Source organism: Hibiscus syriacus, unplaced genomic scaffold (genome assembly GCF_006381635.1).
Source record: "Hibiscus syriacus cultivar Baekdansim isolate YM2019G1 unplaced genomic scaffold, ASM638163v2 tig00110503_pilon, whole genome shotgun sequence".
In the NCBI taxonomy this organism is placed as follows: Eukaryota; Viridiplantae; Streptophyta; class Magnoliopsida; order Malvales; family Malvaceae; genus Hibiscus; species Hibiscus syriacus.
Window position 1 is genome coordinate 3,955,775 of NW_024062764.1, and position 11,440 is coordinate 3,967,214.

Sequence of the window (11,440 nt, forward strand, 5' to 3'; positions counted from 1 at the left end):
TTCTTCACAAGGAGTGTTAACTGCTAAAGGTGAGTTGGTGTCTCCTGGTACAGTAGAAACATGCGTTGGAGTTCAAGACAATGAGGAGAATGATGTACCACAGGCAGGTTCTAATGCACATCCTATGATGACCAGAAGCAAGCATGGAATTTGGAAGCCGAAATTTTATAATATTGTAAGTTCAGATCGAGAACCAATGAATATCAAAGAGGCCTCGATGAGTCCTCATTAGAAAGCAGTTGCACAAGCTGAGTTTGATGCTCTGGTACGGAATGGCACGTGGACATTAGTTCCTCTTCCTAGAGATAGGTAGGCAGTAAACTGTAAATGGATTTTTCGAATAAAGCGAAATGATGATGGTTCGATATCAAGATATAAAGCACATTTAGTGGCAAAGGGTTTCCTTCAGGAACCAGGAATTGATTTTGATAAAGTCTTCAGCCCGGTGGTCAAGCCTACAACGATTAGGATAATTATTTCCTTGGCATTGTCACGAGGGTGGAAGCTGAAATAGATTGATGTCAATAATGCATTTTTGAATGGGTTGCTCACTGAATAGGTATACATGACTCAACCACCAGGGTATGAGCAAGGCAATGGTGAGCTGGTATGTAAGCTACACAAGGCGATTTATGGGCTGAAACAAGCACCGAGGGCCTGGTTTGAACGACTGAAGACATACCTAGAATCTGAAGGTTTTTGTCTAACTAAGTCGGATACTTCACTTTATGTTCAAAAGACCTTGGATAGTTTGGTGCACTTGTTGGTGTATGTTGATGACATTATCTTAACATGTGATAAAGAAGTGGTTGTTCAACAGGTTATAGACAAACTGAACACTCAGTTTTCATTAAAGGATCTTGAACCTTTAATTTTTTTCTTAGGAGTGGAAGTTAGTTATGAAGGTGGCAATGTTGTCTTGAGTAAACAGAAGTATATTCAAGACCTTTTACAGAAGCATGACTTTGGTGAAGTGAAAAGCCTTCCCACCCCCATGGTCTCCAATGTCAAACTGTTTGCTAAGGAAGGAACTCCACTTGAAGATATTACACGATACAGAAGCATAGTAGGTGCTCTGTAGTACATTGTGATTATTCGGCCTGATGTGGCGTTTGCTGTGAATAGAATGTGTCAATTCATGCAAGCCCCACTAGATGTTCACTTTCAGGCAGTCAAGCGAATTCTTTGTAACCTACAAGGTACCGTTGACTTTGGGCTACGTTTTACATCCTCCTCGAGAATGGCTTTGACTGGATTTGCATATGCAAATTGGGGGTCAGATGTTGATGATAGGCAATTGACATCTGGGTTTTGCATATATCTTTGTGGAAATTTGGTCTCGTGGAGCTCTCGAAAGCAACAGGTTGTTTCACGGTCAACTGCTAAGGCCGAGTACATAAGTGTGGCTTGTGTAGCTGCTGAAATGGTGTGGCTTCGATCACTGTTGGGGGAACTGCATGTAGTTTCGCATGGAAAGACCATGTTATGGTGTGATAATACGAGTGCATTCGCCGTATGTGCTAATCTTGTACTTCATTCCAAGTTTAAACATGTTGAGCTAGACTTGTTTTTTGTTCGAGAAATGGTGGCTATGGGGAAGCTACAAGTGCATGAAGTTCCTGCAGTTGAGCAGGTTGCTGATGTGCTGACCAAGCCTTTGTCACCACCTTTATTCTTCAAACATAGACAATGGTTGCTGGTGGTGCAGCTTAAAAGCATATCAAATTAGTTTTGAAGGAGGCTTTGAAGTTGAAGGTTGAAAGGGAAATATTAGTGTTGATGAATGTTGTTGTTGTGCAGTTACTATGCATAAGGACATGATGAACATTCGTGCAGATGAATTTTGAAGGAGGCTTTGAAGTTGAAGGTTGCAAGGGGAATGTTAGTGTTGATGTGCAGTTGAATTGTTGAAGATGAAGGTGAAAGGGGAATATTAGTGTTAATGAATGCAGTTGCGTGCTGTGCATGGGACATGCTGAGCACACGTACAGCTGAGAGCTGTTGTGCATGATGGACGCGCATGCAGCTGAGAGTTGATACGTTGCAGCTAAGCAGTTGGAGAAGTTTCAGTTTGTTGAAGTTAGTTACAGAATTAGTTACAGCTGTAATCATAGTTATAAATGTTCTCCTTGAGACTTGTGTACTTACTCACTTGAAGATAATGATATTCGTTCATATAACTTTATAGGCAACACCAGATATGTGCTCTCTTTAATGAGAAAATGAATAGGAAAGGAAAAGATTTTGTCTGCCCAAAATGCTACGTAGAAGAAATCGAAAACGGAGAACCGATACCCCGAGTAAATACTGTTTTTGGGGCAAAAGATCTGCCACAAACCATGCTCAGTGACCACTTAGAATAAAGATTGTTTAGGTGTCTTCAGGAAAACAGAGAAGAGAAAGCAAGGGCTACTGGAATGAGCACTGATGACGTAGGATAGCAAGTCTCACTCAGTGTATCAACTTGAATATATATATATATATATATATATATATATATATGTATGTATGCATGTATATATATTTGACTGCTACATCTTTTCTATGATTCAAAATGTTAATTTTACTTAGTTTAGTGGTTACATTGACGGTATGATGTTCTATTGTTCACTAGGTTCCTGAAGCATGTCTTGTGATTAGACAGGTTCTATCGGTTCGGAGACTTGTAAAAGTGAGAAACTTTTAGATGTTCTTCAGGATGAGAATTACCCTGCTGAGTTTCCGTACCGGTCAAAGGTAAGATATCTTTTGAAATTATTAAATGTTCTGAAGGTAATTGGTTTATGCCATTTTCACTAAACCATGAAAATGGTTTCCATTTTCAGGTAATTCTCTTGTTTCAGAACATTGAAGGAGCAGATGTATGCCTTTTTATCATGTATGTCCAAGAGTTTGGTGCAGAATGTGGTCGACCGAATCAACGCAGCGTTTATATCTCATATCTCGATTCTGTCAAGTATTTTAGGCCTGAAACAGTAACTGCTGCTAGTGGAGAAACTCTCCGAACTGTTGTTTACCATGAAATCTGGGTATGTCATAATTTTCCTTCTCCAATTATTGTAGTTTTTCGAAGCTCGTTGTTTGTCATAGTCAGATCACTGAGATTGTTTCGTGTTTTCGTCTTCTGTTTTCGTTTTTAGGTAGGATACCTTGAATACTGCAAGAAACGGGGATTCACAACCTGCTACATATGGGCCTGTCCGCCCATGAAAAAGATTATATTTTCTATTGTCACCCAGAGGTTCAGAAAATACCGAAGTCCGATAAGCAGCGGCATTGGTTTCTCTCTCTCTCGCACGCGTACACACACAGACTTATATCACATATATGTATGCGTGCATGCTGCGTTGTCTCGGTTTGTATATAGTATATATGTCTTGACTAGCATCCTTTTTGGAAGTGCATGCATAAGACCATGCTAAAAAAAGGCTGCTAAAGAAGGCATAGCGGTTGATTTGACCAACTTATATGATCAATTTTTTTCCACTGGGAGATACAACACCAAGATGACTGCTGCTCATTTGCCATATTTTGACGGTGACTATTGGACCGGTGCTGCCAAGGATGTGATTAAACAGATCGAGAAAGCAATTGAAGACTCGAATGGTATGAGCATGACGAATGTGTCGAAGAGAACATTGCAATCCATGGGACACAGAAATCCATCTGGTCATGCCATTAAGGATATTCTGCTGATGCAGAAGGTAAAAATTTACAAACCATACTATTTTAAATCTGTTTAGTATGGATTTCTATTATGGTCACTAAATATTCGATTTCGTTTCTTCCCGCTTTCGCAGCTGGGCCAAAGTATATTATCTATGAAGGAGGATTTCATCATTGCCCATCTGCAGTTTGTCTGTGTATGCTGCTATCAAGCCATATTAGACGCTTGTCGAAGGTCTTGCCCTCTGTGTCTAAGCTTTCAGCTTTGCGGAAGGTAATTTGTCAGTGTTTATGCATTTTTTCGTCATCTTCGGAGCTTCTACCGATGTATGTGTTACTCATTGCGCTTTACGCTTCATGTCATCTTCCAGGTGCCATGATACAAAACAAAGTACGTACAAGAACTCCACTCACACATCATGGAAAGGTGAAAGGCATTTACTCTGTAAGGTAAGCACCTAGTGCTCGTGGTTTTAACGTTTTCGTTACTGCTATTACGAAGGGGTTAGAGTATCTATGCATATCTGTCCTTCTTCCAGAAAATGGTGGATGATCTTTCTGATACTGATGATAAAGATGCAGACATGGGCAATGGTTTATTTGAAAATAGGTATCAGTTTTTGATCTTCTGTCAGAACAACTATTAGTTTGACACACTTCGTCGGACCAAGCATTCGTCGATGATGATCCTTTATTAACTTCACAATCCGGCGGCCTTGCTTGATGCCACTACTACAACTACTACCTGCTCTATTTGTAACAAGGACGCATCAGCAGAGCACTGCTGGCATTGCGAGACCTGTTCCGACTTCTTCGTTTGTTCCGCATGCTACTGAAGAGACAGATGTTCCTCGCATGTTCATGAGTTGACTCCTCATTCTTCTGCCGTCGATTCTTAGACCGAGAACGGCGAAGCTACTATGACGAATAATCTATCGGTACTAACATATTGTCCATGTTAAGACAGGTGATTCCAATGAATGCTAATAACATACAATGTTATCTGATTGAAACAGAAACTGATGGAACTGTTGATGCATGCTGTTCGGTGTCGCTACCGCTGCCCCGACTCGAATTGCAATGGCATGAAGAACCTATTCTTCCATACAAAATGGTTCACTACTAGGGCTCCCGGAGGTTGTAGGCACTGTAAGAAGGCATGGCTCATACTGAAACTTCACGCCCGAATTTGCAAAGATTCCGACTGCATCGTACCGCGGTGCAGGTACGACAGACAACCACATGACCTGTGTCGAATGCTTAAATAAATCTAAAACATTTTGACATGAAAATGATTTTTTTTTTTACTTTGAATTCTTTAGGGACATAAAGCAGTTTAAAGAATCATTGGCACGGAAGGCTGCAGCATGAAGGAGCAGGGAATTCGGATCTTGGCATGTAAGGTGGTGTTGTGTTCTAAAAATCCGAAAAATGAATTTCATTGAACAAACAAACTTTCTTACGATAATCGTAAGATTATCTTCTTAAAACATTGCATTTTGCTCATGTTAAACTCATGACAAAACAACAGCAATAATAACATTGGATGTTTAGTTGCTCATAAGGCTCTTTTTTCTTTTAATTATATGATATATTGATAGTGTACGATTTTATACGTTATCTTTTCCGACTATAGAATGTTGATTTGTTAAGTGCCTTAACTATTAAAAATTATAAAAATAGTCCTTTGACTATAGAGTGTTACTTTATTAAGTCCATTGATTATTAAAAGTTACAAAATGGTCACCCGACTATTTATTATGTTCCAAACTTGTCTTTTTTTCGTTAAATAATTGGCGGTTGTCTAAGATAGACGTTAACATGGTGATTAGAATATGATAATTTTTTGAGATTCTGACGTTATATATTATCATATCACAGTCAGCATGTTATCGTTCAACTAAAAATATTATTAATTTTTTAACGAAAAATGTCGGGTTTAAAACATAATGAACAGACAGATGATCATTTTGTAACTTCTAATAGTCAAGGGACTCAATAAACTAACACTTTATAATTAGAAAACCATTTTGCAACCTTTAATAGTCGATAAACTTAATAAAACAATACCATATAGTCGAGTACTCTTTAATTTATGAAGTTTCTTTATTTTAAGGTTTCAGAGCTCTATTTAAAATTTAGTGTTTCGGTATTTAAGTTTTAGGATTTTAAATTTAGAATTTATAGATATAATTTAATTTGTTATTTTTAGAATTTATAATTTCGGATTTTAAATTTTAAAAGTTCAAGATTAATATTAGAATATTTATATAAAATGTTATTTTTGAATAGTTTGGGTTGATAACAAGAAAAATGAAGTTTTTGTTCAAAAGTTTATTAATCAATTGATAATGTAGACACATCTTACAGACATAATAAATTAAACTTAAGATCGATATTCTTTTTATTATTGAGACCGCTTAATAAATTAGTATAAAATAAATTTTATATAATTTGTGTATTATATGTCTTGATATGAAAAGAATAATTTCATTCCATTGCCTTCCCAAAATATGCGTAGGCAGTTTTTCAAAGTGAAAAATTAAATCTGTTTCCGTCCAAATAAATAGTATTTTTATTTGAAAAGAAATCACGTGTATGTGTATGTACAAGATCACGTTTAATAATAACAGTAGTACGGCGAAGCCTGCTTTGACCATTCATTCATGGTTGCAATTTCATTGTGCGTTTAGTTCACGGAATATAAATTTATTAGTGGGAATAAAAGATTATTAGGGAGTAGAATTACTGAGAATGTATTTTGTGTTTGGTTGGTTTAGTAGTAATGTAAGATGGTTGTTTGGTTAAAGTAATAAAAGATTATTAGAATGTATATTTGACAAAATTGTCCTTATTATATATTTATTTTTTTAACAATTTGAATTCTACTATAATATTACTATAAAATATTTATATATTTTTTTAAAAAAAAATTAAATTCATAAAATTTATATAATTTTTTTTACAAAATTAAAAATATAAAAAGGTTTAATGAAATGGTAAAATTTTATTTTAACCTCTAAACTTCATATAAAATTTTAATTATATACTTTTTTTGTAAATCTAAAATAGTATAAGGATAAATTTGTAATTTAACATTCGTAGAATTTTTATTATTCAATGACAGAAGAAGGATATTTTTTAAGAAAAAAAAACTAAGGGCATTTTAGTCCAAAACACCGGTAATCCAACAATACCTAAGGGAGGGGGTAATGACATTCCCGGTAATATACCCCTAAAAATACACTATTGGCAATAAACATTACCGGTAATGACATTCTTGACCAACCAAACGGAGAAATGTGGATTCTATTAACCAAACACCCCCTACATGTAATATTTTAAGTTTAAATCAAAAATCTTAATTGGGTTAATTACATGAATGATTAATTTTATTTATGTTTTTTTTTATTTGGACTGATTGGCTACATACAGACGTGTGATGTTGGTGGAGGAAAATTATTGTTAGGATCAAAGTGACTCGATTGAACACCCAAAAAATGTGCAAGAGGTGTGAATTGGCAAAAATTATTTAGGAAGTAAAGAGAAATAAAAGATAGAAAGGTTTGCACAGAGATTTATAGTGGTTCGACTTCTCAACTAAGTCTACTTCCACTATCTTAGCTCCTTACTAAGGATTTTCCAACAAATCAACTAATTTGTTCTTTCTTTTTCAAAGATCAAGAGTAACTTTTACAAACTCCCTAGTTTTTCACTTGGCTAAACTATAACCAATCCCATTTACAAAAGGTAAAAAGAAATAAACAAATAAACTTCTTAAAAATAGGGTGTTTACAAAATAAAGCTCACAAAAACAAAATATTTACAAGAGAAATTAAAATAGGAATGAAAAACTATTTTCTTATGTTTAATTATTTGGATAGGTGTTCTAACCCTTCTTCAAGTGTCTTGAACTTATATTTATATTTTGGAATGAAGTTGTGGCCGTTTCTAGCCTTTGGGAGTCTTTTAAAGCCGTTGGAGATGTTTTTCTCTGCAAAACAAAATTACCCAGAACAGAGGGTATCGGTACTCCTATAAGGAATATCGGTACTTCCCTTATATTTTTAAATGAAACTAGTCGTTAACTAGTCGTTGGGCCTGATGGTATCGATACTAAGCCTATGGTATCGATATTATTATGTAAAGTAGTATCGGTACCCCTTTGGGTATCGGTACCATTTTTGTATTATGAAGTTTGAGCAAAGTTGGTAGTATCGATGCTATCTAGTGAGTATCAATACTTTCCTTACCTTTGGTATATGTATCATATGAACAGTATCAATACTGTTAATGAGGTATCGATACTGTAAGAACAATATCGGTATTGCTTGTCCAGGAAAACATTTTGTGCTCAATTCCAAGTTAAATTAACTTTGAATTATTTTTGAAAACTTTGAATAAATTCAATTAAAGTCCAAAAACATTTTGTCTTAATTATTATATCAAAATATAGTTCAACAACTATAGTTTTGACAGGTTGAAGAAAATTAAAAAATTGTCCCTAAAATATTTTTTATTTATAGAAATACTCATAATTATTTTTTTATAAAAAATTCAAGGATTAAAATAAAATTAAATTTTTTTATTAATGTGTCATATTAGTAATTCATTAAAAATTCAACGACAATTAATCTTCAACGATTATATATTAATTAAATAAAAATAAAATAATTAAATATTATATTTTTTAACATCAGTGAAAAAAATGGATAAAATAGAAACGATTATAAATAAAAATTATTATCAATTGTTTAATTTTTAAAAATTGACAAAATAATACTTTAAGTTAAAATTTAAAGTAATATAATATTATTAATTATATCTAAACTATTTTCGCGGTAGCCCAGTTTATCTTCGTCTGAATCAGAAATCTGTTAACTCGCTCGGTGATCTTGTCCTTTTTAGCAACAAAGTATGTTATTGTTTTGAGTAAATTATGTATTTAATCATTCAATTATTTCCACAGTTCTATTTTGATCACTAAATAATTTTCTTTTTCAAAATTATACTTGAAATTACGTTTTAACTCTTTTTTGATCACTTGACTTTTAAGAACTAGAACTAATAATGCGAAAAAATTCAAATTTTTTCAATGGTGACATGACATTACCTTATGGTGATATGTTAATATTATCATTACTTTTTTAAAGTTTATATTATAAATATGTATTTAAACTATATATTTTCCATTTAAATACATAAAGTATTTTTTTATCAAAATAAGTACCTAAAATTATATTTTTAGTCAAAATAGGTATCTGAAATATTTTTTTCATCGAAGCACCTAAAGTATTTTTTGGGTCAAAATAAGAATCTAAAGTTATCTTTTAGTCAAAATAGGTATCTAAAGTGTTTTTGGTCAAAATAGATATCTAAAGTATTCAATTTTTCGTCTAAGTACATAAAGTATTCTTTAATTAATGTGATGTATCAAATTTTTTAGAACTTAGATGAAAAATATTGAATATTTTATTACTTATTTGAACAAAAATATCTATTTTGACATAAAATAATTTTAGATACTTATTTTGACAAAAAAAAAATATTTTAGATACTTAATGATATGTTTTATACATTTGTCGCGGCCGTCTTTCGGGTGGGTCCGAAATTGGGTTTCGACTTGGATTAAACGAGTTGGAGTCACTACCGATCATTTATTTTAAAACAAATGGGTTGATCGGATACCCTATTTCTTACCTGATCTGCGTCTTTCCAAAGATGTGTCAGATTCGGGAGTCGGTTACAGTCAAGGAAGGGTTAGCACCCTTGAACTGCCCTTTCGGTATTACGCAATTTCCAGTTGTCTTAAATTAAGAAAATTATAATTTAAAATTAAAAGGTACAAATACGATCCCAATTACTTACCTTAGATGATTTTAAAGGTGTACCCTTAAGAGAGCCAAAAAATGTGTTAGATAAAAAGGTAAGAAATAAATAAATTAAATTAAAATGAAGAAAAAATAAATTAAATAAAAGATAAGATAAAGAAAGCAAAGATAAAATAGTAAATAAAATAAATATATATATATAAAATATAAAAAAAATAAAAAAATATATAAATATATAAATAAAACAAATAAAACAAATAAATAAAATAATAAAAAGAGTAAAAATAATATATATATAATAAATAAAAACATAAAAAATAGTATATATATATAAATTAATAAAACAGATAATAAAAAATAACATATATATATATGTAATCTAAAAAATAAAAATATATACTAAAGTAAAAAAGAAAATGCATAAAATGTAAAAAATATTACATGAAAAAAAAAATAACAAAGCAATTACATAAAATGAGTAATAAGGGAAATGTGCGCATAAATAAAGTTAAATAAATAAAATAATAATAATTAAAATGTAAATGTAAAGGGCCGAATCAAAAGGAAAAATAAATCGATAGGCAAATTTCGAAGCAAAAACAAAATTGATTTTGGGGGAGAATTGAATATTTAAAAATAGGAACACACCTCGGGGGTAGATCTAGGTTCGAAATTTCGAAACCCCACCTCTTTTTGGTCATCGACGCAACCCACGTTTTGAGTTATTCGAACCAAATTTCAAGAAAAATAATATGCACATGCGAGAAATGAACGAATCAAAGTAAAAAAGATGTTACCTTTTATTTCTTTTTCGAATAGTTTACAATAGCTTTGCCTTTGTATTTTTTCGTGTTTTCCTTTGTATTTTATATGTAAATCATGTGTTACAATAGTGAGTTACAATGACTATTTATAATGCTTGTGGATCATATTTTTAGGAGTTTGAATCATAGTAAAACTCTATTATATTTTTAGGGGTTTGAATCCTAGTAAAACTCTATCATATTTTTAAGAGTTTGAATCCTACTAAAACTCTAACGTTTGTTTTCTGAATCCTACTAAATCGGGGTTGTTGAGAGTGTTGTACCCGGACGAAAATGTGTGTTGACAATATTTATTTGCTATATAATTTTTTTAGTGATGAATGATAAAAACATATAAAAGATAAATTTAGTTATAATTTTAAAGGAAAAATAGTGAGATGACTAAGCAATAATAGTTGGGTGATAAAATAATGTAGTTTATCTTATTATTTTTGTACCTAGATCTCTCTACTCTTAGAATTTTTGCAATTTAGTCCTATTTGTTTAAAATTTATTCATATATGACATGGAGAAACGGATGGGAATAACGGCAGGGATATGCATTCTGGTAGAGAACAAACCGGAAATTAAAGGTGACCGTTACGAGGCAATCTACAGCTTTTACGTCGGAGACTACGGTCACATGACGGTGCAGGGACATTACTTGACCTACCAGGACACGTGTCTGGCTATTACTGGTGGGTCAGGCATTTTCGTGGTCGTCACCGATCAGGTTAAGCTTCGCCAAATTGTGTTTCCCTTCAAGATCTTCTACACGTTTTATTTGAGGGGAATTGGGGAACTCCCGGCCGAGCTTCTTTGCGAGCCGATTGAGCCACACCCAGCCGTTGAAGCCGTTCCGGCGGCTAAGGCTTGTGAGCCACATGCCCGCATTACAAATTTCACTAATTAAATTGTTTTAAGGGTAAACTACACATTTAATGCCAAAACTATCAATTTTATTTTGTTTTAGCACTTGAACTTTCATTTGTTTCAAAATTATATTTCACGTTTAGTTTTTGTTTCATTTACTACCCGATGTTAAAAACATAACGGCAATATATTTTTATGGGTGAATTACATCATTCATCACTCACTTATCCTCTTACTCCTATTTTGGTTACTAAACTTTAAAAAAAA

At 32.8% G+C, this 11,440-nt stretch overlaps 1 protein-coding gene across 1 annotated transcript; it reads left to right on the forward strand.

The window, feature by feature from the left end:
* Positions 1-8,500: 8,500 nt before the first annotated feature.
* LOC120129720 (allene oxide cyclase, chloroplastic-like) lies at positions 8,501-11,215 on the forward strand (the record flags this gene model as incomplete). The annotated part of the gene is made up of 3 exons (XM_039147158.1): positions 8,501-8,585; positions 9,397-9,403; positions 10,823-11,215. Coding segments are annotated over 3 exons (483 nt in total), but the record flags the coding sequence as incomplete, so codon positions are not given.
* Between the last annotated feature and the right edge of the window lie 225 nt (positions 11,216-11,440).